Source organism: Andrena cerasifolii, chromosome 3, assembly GCF_050908995.1.
Source record: "Andrena cerasifolii isolate SP2316 chromosome 3, iyAndCera1_principal, whole genome shotgun sequence".
NCBI classification, from domain to species: Eukaryota; Metazoa; Arthropoda; class Insecta; order Hymenoptera; family Andrenidae; genus Andrena; species Andrena cerasifolii.
Genome location: NC_135120.1, coordinates 14,158,995 through 14,178,177, shown reverse-complemented (window position 1 = coordinate 14,178,177; position 19,183 = coordinate 14,158,995). Strand labels below are relative to the sequence as shown.

Here is a 19,183-nt window from a genome sequence, read left to right as displayed (position 1 = left end):
GTGCCAGCGGTATGCGCGCACCTTAATGCGGCAAAGTAAGAAAAACGACGCTGTCCCGGTGAAGAAGAGTGCGGCGAGCTGGAAGCGTAGAATACGATTCATTTAATTCAAGAGTCACCAACGAGGGACCGTCCTTCCTGAACACGTGTCCGGGGAAGGGGCAAGGCGGAAGGAATGCCTTAGAAAAAAAGAAGTTAGAAAAACCGGCAAGTCCGGAGAGCGGGGGAGAAGTAAACGAAGAAAGAAAACGGAGAGAAAGGGGCGCCCGGAGGCAGTATAGCCGGGGACCAGTGTAGGTAAGTGCAGCAGTTACAGATTAAGCGCAACTAAACATCCCTTAAACAACTTGCCCATAAATTCACCGGGGAAGATTAAGACGCCCTCTGCAGCCCACCCCGCAACTAAATACTCTTCTCCTTTTAACGTATGCCTTGGAGCGAACAGACGTCCACAGGGACAGAAACGTTGGGAGCCCTGCGGCATTCCATCTCCCACCATCTTCCGATTCGCTATTTTCTTCGCTTCTCGTCTACTCCTCCTTTTATCTTTTTTTATCGTTACGCCCCTACCACTCGTGCTCCAAGTATGCACCCTTATCTGTTCGTTCTGTCATTCTGTCTCTGTTTGTCCCTGCCCGTGGCAATACAACCCCCTTTGTCTCGCTCCACTCTATCTGCCGCTGGTTCCAGGCAGATAGCTAGCTGTGACTAACGATGCCTGATTATTGCGACCGGAAGATAAATTCACTTAATTTCACCCCTCCTCCAGGCCTAGTTATGTCCCGTGTGGCTAGTCCTCGTCCTCCCCTCCGCCGCCGCTGCGGTCGGGAGCTAAGGCAATCCGTGCACGTTTCACGATCATCCTTGCCGGCCGGGACGAAACATTCCTGGACTAACCCGTTGCCGTACCTTCGGCGTCTACCCAGTTTCCACCTAATGAAACGGCGGGGCTGTTTCTTCGCTGAAATTTATGGAGGGCGGGAACAATGCGCGGAACACAAGACCGCTATCCACTCCGGCGAAGAAAAACCACCGGCTAAATCGAAAGCGAGCTTCCGCGGATATTTATTTCACCGTGGAAACTTCACGAACACCTGACGGGATTTGTATGAAATTTTATCTCGCGGATGCATCATTCATCCGGGAATCTTTTATTAATACTCTCGCGGGTACGGGATTAGAATTGGAAGAGCGTCTGGCGCGTATGCTCGAAAAAAGTAACGAAAATTGTACGCTCCGCGAGTACGGGGCGGGCTTTTTGTATGATTTATTGTCCGCGAGGAGGGAAAGATGAGAGTTCAATCAGGATTCAAGTTAAAATCGTTACCTACGAATCGAAGGTTCGATTATACTGAAAAGCTCGCTCCGTACGTTCCCTGACGACAGTAACAATGAATGATTTTTCGATTCCCGCTGATAAATAGCGGTGCGGATCGGGAGCCGCTCCTTTCATCCGAGTTTCTACGCGCGTCTGTTCAACGATACCCCTCCAATTATATTATACCTGAATAGAGGTCGCAAGCTTGTAATGGGACATCGATATTCCCGAGACGATTCTCAATTATTCCGTTTCTTTCGAATTGTTTCGGTACAAATGGAGTGGCTCTTGAATTCAATAAGGAAACCGACGATACAGAAGACGCGGCGAGGGGCGGCAGGGCCGGAGGAGCGGGTCTCTTTTCACCCGTCCAGCGTGCATCGATTTTCCTTCACAGCGCATTAAAGGTATTCGAATATACTTTCCACGCCGATGAGTAGCCACCCGAGGTGATGGGCTATTGAAAGCTGCTCTTGGTAAAGTATGGTAAAGTGCTCCCGGCAGATCAATGGAGGTAAACTCAGCGCGACGTTTAATTAAAGTCCCTCGCGAAATCTCGCGGGCAAAATATCATTCACGCCTCGTTCTTGGGCCGATCGAGGCCTCTCGATTTCGAAACGGCGCAGCTTACGAGAAATAATTGAAATGTTATTTACACGGTGCTCCTCCAGCCGCGTTTTGTCAGAGGCAGCGCTTTGAGTAAACAGGGGACGAAAGATTGCGCGGAATTTAATCAGGCGAGCATAGAAATATAAATGAAGAGACCTTGCAAGATGCAGTTGCTCCAGGCTCGACGTGCTTTCAACTCACGAGATAACCGCGGCGAAGATCGAAGCTGTTTATCAATCGAGCTCTATAGAACTTGCAAGGTAGATTGAAATGTAATTCGGCCTCGTCTCGCCGTTAACGATTTCCATCGGGCTCGCCTGGAATTGCGTTACACGGCGGCGACGACGAAGTACGATTGGCTGGTGAAAGAAACGGACAATAATCAAAAATCAATCGCGACGGGGATTTGCGAAAGGCGCTGCTGGCAGCCGTGCGAGACTTCGTGTGCCAATAACGTGTCATCGAAACGAGCTTCCTCGTTTCCTGTTTTCGACACAGTTCCACTCCGGATGGCGCGTGTCACGCCTGCGTCGTTTTAGCGTAACGATAAACGCAGGATGTTCCGTGCGGTATAATAAAAAAAAAAAAACGAGGAAATTTTGTAACAAGAGATGGATCCAAAAAATGCAAGAAAAATTTCCTCTCGAAATTTTTTCGGACACAGGTGTGTACAGCTTGGACACATTGCGAAACTGTCCCGTTACCACGAATCACACGCGAAAGCCTGTGTTTCTATGGCCACTCATAACTTCTGCATTCAAGGGAGCTTCGTCGAAATTGGAATTAAAAAGCCGTGCAATTGAATTATTTGGGGAGCGTCACATCTCAGCTTGCGCTGCGAACTTCTCAAATAGTCCTGAATTTTTAGACAGCGACAATGCCGATAAATAGACGAACTGGGTCGCGACCGTTATAGCCACTGCGACCTCATCGAAACGTAAAACACCAACGCGGTTGAACCGCGCTGCACAGCTACAATAGGGCGTATTCAAGAATGGCGAGAGAGATCTCTGCGATAGCTATCACCCTAAGTACGGTCGCATCCGTCGTAGAGGTATTACCCCGTGATTTGTACTGCTCCATTTGAATCACGCCCTTTTTTCACCCTCATTCTCCCTTCTCGCCTCACTTTCCCTCTTCCTCTCTCCATATATCCTCCCTTTCGCAAGCGAACGCGGCGCAGAATCCGATTCGTACGACCAATCGTCTTCCAGTATTTGTTTCTTCAAGTAACACTTCTCGCTGTCAACTTTACTTTCGCGTTTTCACTGTAAATAATAACTGGCGCTAATTGGACCAGAATAACAGTGCCAGAATTGTTCGAAACTGTACGAGGAGAAATTGTGTTATTATTACAGAGAGTAGGTCGAGTAAAAGATTACAAGCTGCTTCCTCAAGAACTACTAACGGTAGCGACAAGGGTCTTTCTTGGTATTTTAGGGGTCACCGAGGCTCTTTGCGTGATAAATGGGGTACTACTGCCGGGAAACCCCTAGGACATCGACGGAGAACCCTCTCATTTTTTAAAGTGGAACGATGTAAATTTCCTTACGTCTGGACGAAAAGGGCGAATATGTCTTTGACACATTTGTTTCTATATATTACATGATTGGATCACTAATAGGAGAGTTCTTAGATGACAACGGAACACGTCGAGTCTGACGCGTTGTCAAGTGCCATTCCTCATCCGAAGACGTGACAATTGATATGGCAATCTAGATAAAAGAAAACAGAAAAATGGGGGAAACGTTATTTTGCCCTCTGAGGATAAGTTTGGAGAGACATATTTATCACACAAAGGGTGAGCCCTACAGTGTGACGTACAATTTGTGTCACCGAGCCCTAACACTCTCGAGTTACCTACTCTTATTATATCGATCTAAGCAAGAATCCAACGTATCGATGTGATCCTGCTCGCAGAAATCCGAATTTAAAAGTGGAATAATTTTTCCAAGCCCTGCATAAACGCAAATGTTGCAGAAACGCCGAAGCAACGAGCTAGAACCATTACTTGGATACAGCATGACGGAATATCGAGGTCCACTGCCTCGATCATCGGGTTATCCCGAATTCATCGGAACTCCTCCAAGTTTGTTCTCAAACTTGTCGTACTTCGTTTCAATGTAAAAACTTGGCCGATGGTAAAAACCGTCTATCGATTTTTCACGCCCGCCTCAAGTGTTAGCCCACTCTCGCCCTTAATATTTTATACTCCCTTTCTTCGTTCCGTTTCTTGTGCACAACCCCTTCAAAGCTGCATCCTTCACGGCCACGCGGGACCGTGCCCAACCTTTTCCGCGTTTCCACGGCCACGGATTAGCCTAAAGAGAAATATCGCGTGTACCGCGATCAGAGCAATTCCGTTCCCGACGAATCGGCAAAGTAGGTCCCCGGTTTCGGTTAAACCGACCGTTCTCTCTCCTGTTACCTTTATCGCGAAAAAATCGGCGCTGGTATTAATCGTTGATTTGTCGCGCTCCTTTACCTTCCTCCTCCATGCTTCTTCTTCTCTCCTAACCCGCTCTGCCTTCGCGCTTTTTCCACCCCCCCTGGCTTGCTCCCCTACGAGGCGCCGACTCCTTTGTCCGCTTATGCCACGAGATGTACCCGGTGCATGCGCTGATCCAAGGATTTCAGAGAGGCTCAACGTAGTATAATGCGACCCGTTTCCCCGCTGTGCTACTAAATTCTCGATAAACATTCGCGGAACTGCACGATCGCGCAGACCCACTCGTACGCGAGGGATGGGGCGGACGACAAATGTTGTTTTCTAATCGATGCAAAGCTTTTGTATGCAGGGCAATGCAAAACAATGGGTGGAAGACTTGGAAGAGTACACGGTACTCGAGAAGAAAGGTAAAATATAGCCAGTGTAGATGAATACGCGAATAATCGTATCGAAGTGATCCACCATTTTACTGTTTCGCTCTTTCAAACACGAGGATATCGAGATTTTCTTAATTCGTACACTTCCAGCCGTGGAATTTCAGTATCTCGCTTTTTGTCCAAATTAGTAACGAAAATGTGGGAATTATGTCGTACAGCCTGTAGATGGAACTTTCTAGTACCCACTGCTTCTCCTCCGCGCGTTTAATTATGAATCGCAAATGTTCGAGTGGTCGTCATGAATCATCGAGTGGTAAGCAACAAAGTTAAAATGAAACGAGCAGTTGAGAGAAAAGTTTAATTTAATTTCTGGAGTTCAGTTCCCTCGGAAAAGTTCAATTTCAAATCGTATCGCTTCTACTTCTAACCGCCAGTATGATCTATATCTCCCAGCGCAATAAATCTACCAACCCTTCGACTCGTTTCCTTGGACATCGTATATTGTCGCAGGTGTACCTGCTACCTAAAGATTGCAAACATTCCAGGCTCTAGAATATTGAAAAAACAAACACGATTCAATCGCAAGTAGAGGATTCAACATCTTCAGTATCTATCTCCCGCTTCTCGAGCAGACGATAAAGTTCCTTTCTCTAGCAAGATGTTACCTTCATTCATTTCACTCCCTCTGAAATGCACAAGTAAACGTACACAGGGCATAAAAGGTCCCGCGCATTCCTATCCACCGTTGCGCACACACCCTGCTTCGTCGAGCAAACCTTTAGCAACTAATGATGAAATTCGAGTCGACATTGGGTAAGGAAACTCCGGTTCAGCATTCTCCCTCTAGCAGACCCTCCGCGGATACATATTTCCAAAAGAGCCTGAGAGTTTCGCGAATGCATCGCAAACCCGGAATCCTCGAGTCCATTACGACGAGTTTCCAAATTAAACCGTGGCATTTCGTCTCTGCGGAAGCGCGTCGAAACCGAAACTCTTTATCGAGCCGTGGTACGCAAAGAAATCTCGGGAACGCGATCGTTCCGCCGCGAAATAAATCACCTCTAGTCGCGACAGACGGAGCACCAGGGGAGTTTCCCTACGCCGGGCGCGAAGTAGCCCAAAAGCGATAAGAGGTGAAACATGATAACACCCCCCAACCCTTGCCGCGTTTGTTAAGAAACGTCCGACTTCTCAAACAAACTTCGGGGCCGGGGATTTAAGTGAATACGACGACAAAAAGGGGGGCTCTAGCCGCCCTGGCCTCCGAGTTACATCGATATTTTTTTTTTCTCCTCGTCGGTTATAATAACCGCCTAGTTAGCCACCTCTTCAGCGGAGAACAATACCGAAGGCGGCAGTTTATGCACCGACGACACTTTTATTCTCTGGCAGCACCCCACAAGCGCAGCCAGCTTCTGAGGGTTCGCGGCGGTGCGGTGGGGTCGAACGATGAACGAGGTTCATTGTACCACGAGGAAACGGAGGCGCGGCCTTAAGAAAAGGCGTGCAAGGCGACGATCTAGATCGCGATGAGCCTTGACGCCTCGAGGCTCGCCTGCTTCGCGTATCTTAAATTATGTATCTACGTTCTCGGTCGGGGGACCGAGTCACGATACATCGCCACCGATTTGTTTGAAGAGTCTAATGATAGGGTTACGGACACTTGGTGAAGTTAATTACCCACGTGTCCGCTTGATATTTATATATTCTACGAGTCCATAGCAGCATCCTACGTGAAACTGGATAGGCGAAGATATTGCGACGGGGTAATTTAACGTTCGCTCAATCAACTAGCTTCAAATCCATAATCTTGGCAATTTTTATGAGGTATGTACATTCGACGGAAGAGCAAGGGATTCCTCGTGGAAAAATGAATCGAAAGTGTGGGATAAAATGTCCTCGTAAGGTGTCTCGTTTCCGAGAAAATCGGTCTTAAAGATTCAGCACGTGCGGTAGTGGTGCGAGCGTTGCTCGGCTGGCGCGTCTGACTATTGCTCGATACTTCTACTTGCGCGCCAGCGCCTGTAAATGTTAATGGAGCTATGGTTCGCGCGATACACAAAATTTTTAGATTCTTTGTCATTGGCATGCCGGACGGTGATTTTCATTTATTGAGTGAAATTAAGTCGTCGATAAGAATTCTGTATGTGACAATGAGAGTGATATTTCCAATTTATACGAAGAATATAATTGTATGTTGATTGAAGTTAATGTTTGTCGTACCTGTATCCACAGAATCGTCCACGTCGAATTTCACGAGAAGCAAGCCTCTTAAGAGGAAATGTCGTTTCCAATTTTCCATTCATTTCCACACAAAGGATCACCCCATTTTCGACTGTATCGCGAATTACATCCTACCCTGCGCATGGAACAAAGGGGGTCAGTATCTGAGCAAAGTCAACGGCGGTAACAAAACAAAGTGCCCGTTAGAATTGGAGCAAACTCGCTATCCAATGCGACCGTAGAACAAGCAGACACGGTACGTATCGCGACGAAGTGCCGGTTGATCGGATGATCCTAACGAATCTTGGTAAAAACATCGAACGAGGCCGTGCAACAGCGAGCTCGTTACAAACTGGCTAAGGATTGACAATTAGGGTCGATCTGTTTTTGCAGATAGCGATTCGCTGGGCGCTCCGGGGACCAAGTTCCGTAAACCAGAGAGTAGAGATGACAGAGGGCGAGAGGAGGAGAGAGCGCGGGAGAGGGAGGAAGACAAAGAAAGCTTTGGGACGGGTTGATTTAAGCCCTGCAGGAGGTGGTAGAAATCTTTGATAAGGCACGGCTAGCGCGAACGCTGATTGGTCGCCCCAGGCCTCGCGTCACCGTTCAAACAATGCGCTCCGTGCTAACAATGCAATCCCGACCGAGATAAAGATATATAGAACCCCAGCAACCTATATCTGCCGGGCCCAACTACATCGTCGCCCGCGATCTCCTTACATCTCAGATACGTCGGGCTCTATCCTCAAAGGCTCATGGATCCGTGTTGCGAAACAGGGGCAACACGAGACACTTTCCTCAAACTACGTTATCGTTGCGAATCCCCGCGAACGGTTGCCGACTCTTTGGCTTTCTTTGCACACAATCCCGCTGAAACAAACCTCCCACCCTGCCCGTTCCGGTAAATCGAGACTCGGATTCTGTGTACGCTAGCCCGCGCGGCAAGTTTCGGTACAAGCAGCGTCGTCTACGTTTCGCGAGCGATCGCGAAACGGAGCGTGCGTCATTCGATCGTCTCCTGATCTTCCAAGCTACCTAGGAAGACTAAAAGAATTCGGGAACGATGAGATCGAACTGAGACGCGAAGCCAGGGTGTTTCGCGGGTACCAGAATGGTGGAAGGTGGGCGGTAATTGATCACTAATAAACAACTGCATCGCGCCCTGTACTTTCTTAATAACGTGGACAGAGGGGCCAGAATATATTGCTCGAAAGTCAGAACGATATTCGCCGGCGTTGTCGCGGGATAGATGGGAAATATATCACTGGATGAATGGAACGCGTCGTATTGGAAAAGTTGCACGAAAATGAGACCGTCGATGCCATAGGGAGTAGTAATCAAAGAGAAGGATGTATGTCGACGAAAACGATGTTTCGTAATATATTTCCAGCGATCCACGTTACCTTTACGTTAGCTTCGCTCCGCGGCGGGAGCGCGCGCTTTTTTTAAGGGAATTGTAGTTTAACGATCGACCGTCGAAACAAAAACCGGAACGACGCTATTCATTCGATGGGCGGGGCAGTGAAAAAACTGAATTCCATTCGCGAGTAGAGCTCGGTGACATCCATCAGTCTCGAATTCAATTACGTTATTCAACGAGGGGGAGAGGGAGAGTAGAGGGTGTCTATTTTCGAGGTGAAACTGACTTTTGCGCGTCGTTCATAACGCAAACTCGCCAATTAATTGTTTCGCCGATATCGAGATATGGGACCGGTGATACATCGGCGGTGTGTGGGAACCGTGAATGGTGAACGGTGCCAACCATCAATTAATGCGAAAATAATACAAACCCAAGTGCACGCTCGGCGTGCATTATTATCGGGTGGCCGGAGTGCTGCCCGTAATCCGAGCTTAACTCTCGCTATTTCGTCTTTAACGTCACGCCCAACAGTCGCTTCGTCAACGAACGTTCGGCAAATTGGTGATGTAATTACGAGTCCCTGCTTGGTCAACAGGCTTACCTGCCTGGTGGAATTGCTCGTAATGACCGATCGGACGTATCCCCGGCATCTATCGTGGATTCACCAACTCGATATACATCGCCACACACGCCACACATATGCTTAGACGCGAGTGTGCAAGGGGAATATAACTTTGGCGGAGCGATCATGCACAAGGTGTTCCAGGTTTTATCGAGCAAATGTGTATTCCACGATGAAACATTTTTCTGCTCAATTCGCGCGCTTATCAGACCACGCGGAAACACGTTTCGATTAATTCTTGTTAGATCGATAAAGAATTCTACGCGTGCTTTATCAGAAGGGTTGAAGAAAAATTCAATAAATTCAAAATATATACAAATCATCAGCTGACTTATTTATCCCTGCAACGCGAGCTCTTCGCATATTCGTCTCACTGTTATTCAGAAAACGAGCCGTCACGGTTTACGAAGCCCGGGACACCCTGTATTTCGGCGCATACGTGCACCGATGGTGATCGGGGGCGCGTAGGTACTGCACGAGCGCGGGCACTTGCACAGAAGTAACGCGGCGAGGGTGGAGGCAGCGGATGAGTTGAGGGGACGCGCAGGAGGGAATAGAAGGATGGAGATGAGTTTGAATTTGGCCCGCGCCTCGTTAATTTTTCGCCCCGTGTCACTGCATTGTTTGCCCAGGGAAAAAGAGTGTTTATTGCCCGCAGCTCGAGACGAAAGCCAACGAGCTGCCTCTACGTGTTTTTTTTTCTGCGACCGTGTCAGCCACATACACAATCGCGGCCTCCTCGAGCATTCTCGTTTTAATGATTTCGATCTAACAAGGCCGTCTAAGTCCCGTGGCTGCGGGAACAAGGGGGAGCAGAGGAAGCGTTCGAAATGCCCGTCCCACTGTCTATGTTCGACGAGCGAGGTGTATTCGACGAAAAACAGGGGTGAATAAAAGAGGGGTCATGGGTCGCCAGACAACGATGAACAATCTCAACGTGCTCACGATCCCATTAAAACGGTAAGAACGACCACTGAACACACTCGGATGCTCGAGCAAGAAATTCGTACCCCTTTCCACCGATGCGCGCATCGATTTATCTTTCTCGATTGATACGTATTTGATCGAGTATGTTTGCATCGGCGGGATGAAATTTCACGAGAGGTTCGCGCGCCCGCTCTCACGTGGATGAAATCCAACTCGATCGAGTCCTCTTCGTGTCCTTGTCTCCAGTTTTCGACTACCAGTGCTCAATTTTTCCCTCCGCCCATGGCTTTCTCTCGCGATCGAATCGAAAATCAGTCGGAAGGACAATATTGATGAAGAGGCATAGGTTGCAACGTCGAGAAGATCGATTCGAACTTCACAGAACGATCTATCAAAAGGTGAAGATGTCAGGATGCCAGTTTTTTTTCATTACACCTCTACTGATGCGACCACGTGACTCGAGGAAGCGGAGTGTAAAATTTCATTTTGAAAATTGGTAAAGTTGATGATTAATTCGAAAAAGTTTCATCGTATCGCGTTCTAATTATGCAAGTTCGCGGGACGCCCAATAAATTTCAGACGTTACACAGCTAACCTCGCCTCGACGTACACATTTACTTTCTCACCCTCGTGGGGGATCAAGCGCGTGCAGACGCGTGTTGTCAAACAAACCGGCGCACTTTGATTCCGGGGATCATTGTGCATCGCAGCCCTTCACCGTAGAACCCCCAACCAACGCCGAATTTCATATGCGAGCACGCGATGTCTAGAACGTTTCAATGGCTCATCAGCGAGATTAGGGACGCGGGGGTAGGTACACGCTGATGAAGAAAATTATTCTGCTCGGCCTCGAATCGCGGGACCAGGTATCCTGATCGCAATGAAAAAGGATCTCCGTTTGCTCTAGGTCAAGCCTGAATATCTGAATTGCAGATTTTGCGAATCGTGGATCTCCGTGACTCTTCGGCAAGAACAAAGATAATAAGAACGATGAGGGGAGAGCACGGAATTCCCCGCTATAATCGCGACTTAATATATCCATCGGATACAAAGAAAATTAAATTAGACATCCATCGAGCGAGCTCACAGGACGGACCGTTTAATCGCGAGCCCTTGTTCGATGGAATGTTAAAACTCGTATACCGTGACCCCCTGCCTCTAAGATATCGGCAAAATCTCTGTTTCCTATTAGCCGTGGTACGCGAGGCTGAAGTTCCTTCGGCTGGAAATCAATTTGCAATTGTAACAGTGTTAACGCTAATTGCCACCTTGCATTCGAAATGTCAGCGTTCTTCCGCTCGGTTCTGCCGAAACGGGCGCAAGAAAGGGAAAAGAACTCGGAAGTTCGTTAACGACTTGAAAGAGCCATTCTTGAACCTAAGCTGAATGTGAATGACTTTAGAGGCGAGGAGAAACTTCGGGCACGACCGAGTGCTGGGCAGATACGCCAGGTAGTCCTTTTACCTGGTAGGTACTTTAATTATGTTTTAACCGAAATGGACTCGCCGTTTCAGCTATCCAGTAACAAGCTTGGGCATTGAATAAAAATAGAAACGAATTAACGTAGGTAATAAAAATCGCGATCAAAGAGTAGGTACACACAATCTCGCGCATTATACAGCTTTTATCGGACTTTGATAAACCAACCATCGCTTTCACTTCCACTCCGACGACTCTACTGGCTACTTGTGATTTCGAATGTCACGTTAAAGCGTACAGCTCGCATGTCCGTTTCCAATTAAAATCCACGCGGAACGTTTTCAAACAAGCGGCAAAGGAAGTGGAGGCGTAATGACCAAAGGAACGGACCACGTCATAAAGAGAGCGAAATGAAACAACTTCCGCGAAATAACTTTTCATTTTATCGTCGGATTAACTTGCGACCAGGAAGTTTGTATCCAATTTTTCCAGCTATCGTAACGGATTTGAAATCTCGAACCCTAAACTCCGCGTTTATAATCTAATGTTCTTCAAAGTTCGTCGGAACTCAGAAGGGAACGGTGTGACCACTTAGCTATGCGCTGAACAACGACACACAGAATGCTCATTTCACAGAAATCTTGGGCTTGAATAGTGCAAAGTCGGCTAAGAACTTTACCATCGTGCCCTGGTAATTATGAATTCAAATAACAAGCGTTTTATAATGCGACTCACCGTTATTAATCGCAGCGAAAGCGACGGCGCTGAGGAGCCATGCAGCCACGCTGATGGCGGACATCTTCGTTTCCCTCGTTGCAAGTTTCACCTCACATAATACGTGCCTCTCGGACGTTGGGTTGAGCTGGAAAGGATAGGAGGCACATTGTATTAACCATGTACGTGACGTTCTAACATATTGCTGGCTCGCTCGTGCGTTCATAATCTTTGCAGGGGACTGCGTTTCACTAATATTCAGTTGAACGTGGTGCACTACATTTTACACCGTGGCTATCTCGGCCAATTGCAAAGTGATATGGGAAAATTTTACGAAAGCATGACGACGTCCATGGAACTGACTTTACAGGGCCGAAATTTTGTCCTACACTGAAATCGAATATAAGATTAGTACGCAACGAGCTAAGCTCCAAGTGCAGCTGTATTTTAATACGAAAAGTTAAGTCCTGCAAATGTTTCAATGATATATACACATATAAGCTCGCATATATATATATGCAAGCTTCATTTCTATTAGAGATATATATTTCGGGGATAAATAATTTTTGAAATATGCCCGTATATCTTCATATATTCATTTCCTATGGCTTTCATGCATTAAGCTCAACAGTGAATACCACAAACAGAAATGCACCCCGCATAATATTCATGCATGGTTATCGTTCAAGTTTATTATTCACAGCAATTCAGCCTCCATGAAAGAGTTAGTGAAAAGCAACTGAAGCATCGAAATAATCGAATCGCGGAGAACCACTCGAAGCAATGAAGCAAGGCATTCTTCCAAAGTCCTCCAAGTCTCTTAAACAAGAATGTAATCACTTTAATTCGCGGTTTCCGTCGAGGGGAACGCGTCACCGGCTCATAAATTTTATCGAAGAATTTTCACGGAACACGCGGATGATTTCCGATTCCCCGGCTTCTTTCGTTCCCACCCCTTCGCTCCCGTGTCCCCTGGGGTACGAAAACGATCTCGAGAAGCTGCTCATTCGTCACGCCAAGATAGCGTCGAGCGCTCACGAGAGATGCGCAGGAGGCGTGATGTCCTGGCCCGCTTCTTATACCGCTAACCGTTAGCGAAGTGGTCCACCGTGGCCGGGGGTTGACGTCGTCCCGCGTCTCTCCCGGGTCCTTCACCCCCTGCGCCCCACCGCGCCCACGAGCCGCCCTTGGCTCACGTCGCGGTCCATTTATTCAAATCACACGCGACGCTCCTCCGCTTCGGGACGCGAGCGGAGGGGTCCCTTTGACGAGGCAGACGGGGGAAGAGGGCGAAATCGGAGAGACAAAGAGTCGGGAGCAGCGCGAGGGGGTACAACGGAGAAAGGAGAGTGCAAAGGAAATGTTGGGGAACGTGAAAATAGAAACGGAGAATTAGGAAAAGGGAAACAGAAACGGCGAAGGTCGTGGCGTTAGGCAGAAAGGGGGGAAAGGCAGGGGAGGGAAAGAGATTTAAAGGCACCGAAAGGGTAACAGGGAGGAGGAAAGTGGAAAAAAGTAGAGTTACAGAAAGGTAAAACGTAGGGGGGAGGAATGCTATCGCTCTATCCGTGCCGACTACTTTCGCAACCTGCACACAACTCAACCAGCCCTTCAGACGCACGTTTCCCTCTGGTTCCCCGGCTCCTTTCATCCGGGCTTCGCTTTTACGTTATGCACCGGTTGTGCATGGACTTTATATATATCGTCGCGCGCCGTGTGCCACGAAAACCCGAAATTCCGCTTTGCTACGGCTTCGCGGCAAGTCGCGGCGCGGCGGCGGGCCCTTACACCGCGTTCACGCGCACCCGCTTCCCGCCGTATTTCGACAAACAGCCCTTCGCGCGGTTAACAAAGTTCTCGCGAACCAGGACGCGTGATTTTTTAGCGTGGTCCAGAATTTCTCGCACCGAACCTTTTATTTCTGTGTACAGGGTAATTCTGTGGAATTTAAACACGCTGGAGAACTCTTTCAGGGGAAGATAGGGAGAAAATTGGTGAAAAGCAATGTTGCTGTTTCAATGAAATCATCTAATTTAACCATATTTACACCGCGGAATAAACAATGCACGTATGAATTACAACTTCCATTTTTTATGGATACGTCGCGTCGCTGTTGCGCTCAGAATGTTTTTAATAATTAATCATATTTCGAATCAGATACGTTGATGGTTGGAACTGACTTTCTTACGGATCCATTATTCTCACATGGGAGACGGAAGGAGTGAAGGAATAAAGGAGGATGATAGGAGTAGTAAGCAAGAATTCTTCCAACTCCATAGTCCGTCAAAGGAATGATTTCTACTTTTATAATAAATCAAAGGAACTGCATTTAAACGCGAAGAAGGGAGGAACGAGAATTAATCGCCGTACAAAGGGTACACTGGAAGCGAATGCATTTCGTTATATTCTTTTTATTATTTTATCATATAAATTTCCATACATTCATAACCCCATCTCTGAAATAATTGAATTACGTCCCGCATCCACGTAACCCGATTTCATTGCTTCGCGCGAGTGATTCATACAATTCGATCAGGGCATTCTATTAGATAACGACGAAAAGAAACTTTTTCACGTATTGAAACAAATTGCGACACCAATCTCAATGGATAGATTTTGAAACACCCATGAAAACTTGCTGCAACGCTTTTCGTGAGTTTCAGTTTCACATTTTTTCCGACCGTAATTAATCAAACCTTAGCCTGATAAAAATTTATATATTTAAAAGACAAGATAGAACTTTTTCCCAGAAACTTCGTTGGAACGTTCCCACCGTAAAGGAATAAAACATTCACTTGTATTCAGAATAATTCAACCATGAAATTGTTTTTCCAAATACAGCAATTATTCAGGAGGAAAGTTCGTTTGCTGATCTTCATTAAACGTAAACGCGAGGCTATTTATTTTGTTATCCGCTCTTCCTTTCTAGCTCGCATCACTTACACAAGAAATATCTGCAGGAAAGAAAAGCGCAAATTACGGAGAACGTTAATAAGTGAAGATAGCCAACGCTGAGCTCTGTTTCGAGGAAAGTAAAGAGCGCGGAATTCGCGAACCGCGCAGCTCCGTCCGTATTTTTTGCAATAATAATATCAACCATATTTAACCCGCGCGCACGACGCGTAGCATAAAATAACGTGGCTAAAAATAATACCGTACTTCCACCACAGGACGTGAAACTTTTCTCCTACACTATTTTACTTTCTCTAGCCCGCGGAACACTCCCTTACCATCAGATTCTTCGTTTCTGTAGAAATTTTACAAAGTTTTCCCATCGCCGCGCGCAAAAATTCGTTAGCGCGAATCTGGCGAGAAGCTGGTGTTGACTGTTATACTTTCACTTATTAGCAGATATGAATTTCCCAAAACGAGATTTTGTCAAACTTCAGCAGTGGTTCCATATTATTTTTTCCTGTCATACAGGGACACAAAAACTCATCAATTACTACTTGAAAAAGATTGCTGTTGCGGACCTGTATTAGTTGGACATACTTGATCCATAAATCCTTCGATCCATTTTTGGATCACTTTGCGCAGAAATGCTGCGCGAGTCTACTAATTGGGGGATGAGCAGCAAATTGAACTTCTGTTCTAGGTACAGGACGAATGAATACGATAGCTAAGGGAGCGTGAGATTCGAATGAAACTACGCGTTCGCGAGTTTTTCACATGGTGGACGACGTTTCCATAACTTAGAGCGAAAAGTTAAATTGCCTTAGTCGAGCCGGGCAAACAGCCTAGCATAGTCCAGTGTCCGCCACGTTCGCAGGCAAAGAATGGTCGCGATATTCGTAATTAGTGCACAGCAATTTCGCGTTTCCCGCCTCGGCTCATGAAATTAACCGACGAATTTCAGTTTTTAGGCACATGGACGCCGCCGTGGATACTGTGCTAATGCATTCGGACGCGCCCGTGAATCGACAGTTTGCAAAGCGTTTAAATTTTTTAAACAGTAGCTACGAGAACAAAAAGATGGCTGTGCATTTCAATGTTATTTGACGACCGATATCGCAAATTTTGCCGCGATGTTGCGTAGGACCGAATTTCTGCCTCGTTCATTCCGCAGTTATTGCTGATCCCCTCAAATTGGCGGTTTATCAGTTCTCCCGTTATGTCATATTCCCTCGCATAATAAATCACCCAACATTATCTAATATTGTTAAATCTACCGGGCGAATTAATCATCGGTAGCGCGAAACTTGGATAGTCTTGAAATGAAACTCATTTGAGTAGATCATTAACTAGAATCCGCGACGAGATCACTCTGACCAGGATCCAACTTGAACCTAAACGAAACTTCAACGAATTTGACCTAGGGTCGACCGAGGCGAATCGGATCACTTTGTGTTTGACGGTAAAAAAATAATAGTCAAACATTAAAAATATATTTTTTTATTATATTGCCAGCCCTAACAATGACTTAAAACTATTGACGGGCTATTGTGGTAGGTGCTGGGGAGAGGGACGAGGTAATACGAGCGATCGGAATGCTCGTTTCTATCGCGATGTAAGAAATATGGACTGAATTGTTATTTTGATCCGATTCGCCTCGGTCGACCCTACTCCCGAATAACCGAACACTTTTCTTTCGTTATCCTTGTCAGCATTAAAAGAAACTCGGTTATCCATCTGTCCTACTCTTGTCTGCGTAACATTGGAACAGAGATGATTATCTGGCCACAAACAGAGTGGCGGTAATGTTTACCGCGAACACGAGTAAAGCTCGGAAGCGAAAACGTTTCGAAGAGGAAAACGTCATTTATATGATTGAACGTGGTGCGCGTCAGTGGGATATACGTATAGACCTGTGGTGTGCTGATGGTCAGTTAACCCAACACACATTCACCGAAGGAACACGAGAAAATGATTGTCAAACAATATAACGTTAAATAACGCGAATGTTATCCCAAGTTGCTACGTATGAAATGTCGTTTCCTTTCCAATTAAACGTAGTTCCTATGGCAGAATGTGCCAGCATAAATTCAAACTACTTTCTGAAGCTCTGTCGCAAATTTTGTATTTCAGGGGAATAATAATACATGTGTATAGGCTGTAGGGCCCATATACCGGACATTTAGTGATGGCATGAAAGTTATTTAAGAATTTCAACATAAGTTTTCATACATTCTGGGAATTTTTTGCATTCAACTGATTATTAAGCATTTCCGTAAGTTCAGGACTTTTTATTTAAATAAATAATGAAATATCAAAGAGATATTAGTAAAAATGTAAAATAAAATTTTGTCTAGATGCATTATCCATTTAACTAAAACATCTTCGTGAGATTCTGGTACTGGTTTTTTGTCCTTATATTTGTTCTTAATTTTGACGTGTAACGTGCTCCTTGGAATGCCAAACTGTATCCTAGCTGCATTTACCGAATATTGATAGGAGGTTATAACCTCTAATGCTTTGTTATTTGAATCTTTACTGTATTCGTTTCTTATAGTTTTGCTCATATTCAGATTTGCTAAATAAAATTTTTAATGTTAAAAATTCTCATAAATGTTCACAAATATTGTTACTCTAATGTAAACATCTGCATCGATTCGAAAATAGGTTAGATCCTTCGAACGTTCACGAATATCCGGTAACTGTCGAGTCAACACGAATATTGACGCAGTCCCCGGACATTATATCAATTGGATTATTATTATATCGACCCTTAAATGTAAATGATGCTTAACCATTTTGATAATGAAAATGGTCAAATGCCGATAATTGCTAGAATGAGAATTTCTATACATTTTTTACACGTTTAACCTACATTAATTACAAAAACCTACATTTATTTAGAAAACTATAATTTCAAATGTTATTATAAGAATATTGTATTTTAATTTATATAGCCTGGATTTTATAAATCATGAAAATGAATATTGTGTCCGGTAATAGAGGGCCGTCCGGTATATGGGTCCTTTACCCTAATTAGCAATCAAGCATCGCTTCGCTCCATTATCCTTCAACCGCGAAATCGAAGGTTATGTCTGTTCGAAGTCTTTCGTTTCATTTTAAAATTGGAATATGGGACGCGGGGGTGGTGGTACGTGGAGTAGCACGATCGGGTTTGATGTACCGTTGCAATTGAAGTGAAAAAGAAATTGGCAATGAATGTGCTCCATCCCACGTCCCCCTCCACATCGATTTTCTGGCATCGAGGCCCGACGAAAAGAAAGAAGAGACAGGTTCGTCTTACCTATTGCCGTTGCTACGCCGCTTTCATCACTTCGACGTGGCGATCCTGGATTCCACGGCGGCTGAAAAGCTGCTCACTTCTTTCTTCCCCGGACCTTTTCCGTCGCTTATCCCCCACGCCCGCTTACGTACCCTCTTCCGCACGCAACGACACAATTTGTCACTCGCGAAGGACCGTTTAACGAAAATCTGGCCGAGCTCTCTCGCGCGAAGCTGTCACACACGCGAATCCAACGGCACGAGTCACACCGACAGCGATCCAGTTCTTTTTTCCCTTTCCACCGACCTCTAACGACTCCGTAGCAACTCGCGTACCAAATCGCTCCGCCGTCGAACACTCCGGCTGGCTGTATCGTCGTATCAAAATCTAACCTTATTATTCCTCGGTCTCGCCATCCCACGCCTCGGGCCTCGTTCGCAATATTCGCTGCTCACCTGCCGCGGTGGCTGTCCCCGCTGTCGCCGATTAATTTCGAACAGAGACGCGACAACGGCTTGTCCTCCGAGGTGCGTTTTAATTAAAACTGGAAACCGCGTGTCTTTCGCACGGCGCACTTGACCTTCCACGCGGCAGATTTAGTTGGAACCCCCGTGTTGGCGGGCCGCGACGGTTACGCGTACTTGCGTCGATTAACCGTGAACACGTATCTCGCATATTCGACGCTTACCGCCAGCAGCATTCCTTCACAAAACCGACCACCGCTCGCTTCGAATACACGGCTCCTGTAACAGGGACGCTGACCACGTCGCGCTTGCGATCTCTGAACGTAGCGAGTCTTCGATTCTCGATCGCCAGCCAGCCAATCACGGCCGTCGTCTCCGCGCCAATTCTCCGGAGCCGACTGAATAAACGTGCCGAGTAGTTTGAAAAAGTTTCCTCAGGGAGCTGTTTCGTTGCACAGTGTCTTCCAACAAGTGTTATCCGGCAAGTGGAGGAGCAGTAGAAGCTCGAGGTTGCTCGTGGACGATGA

General features: G+C 46.4%; 1 protein-coding gene across 1 annotated transcript in view; it reads right to left on the bottom strand.

The window, feature by feature from the left end:
- LOC143367484 (zwei Ig domain protein zig-8) overlaps positions 1–18,916 on the bottom strand; it is a 302,413-nt gene extending 283,497 nt beyond the window's left edge. The window contains exons 1-2 of the mRNA XM_076809333.1: positions 18,214–18,916; positions 12,039–12,165 (exon numbers count right to left, since the gene is read on the bottom strand). Of these exons, the coding sequence (XP_076665448.1) occupies positions 12,039–12,102 (64 nt within the window). The 5' untranslated portion in view covers positions 12,103–12,165; positions 18,214–18,916. The remainder of the gene's footprint in view (positions 1–12,038; positions 12,166–18,213) is intronic.
- Positions 18,917–19,183: the final 267 nt, after the last annotated feature.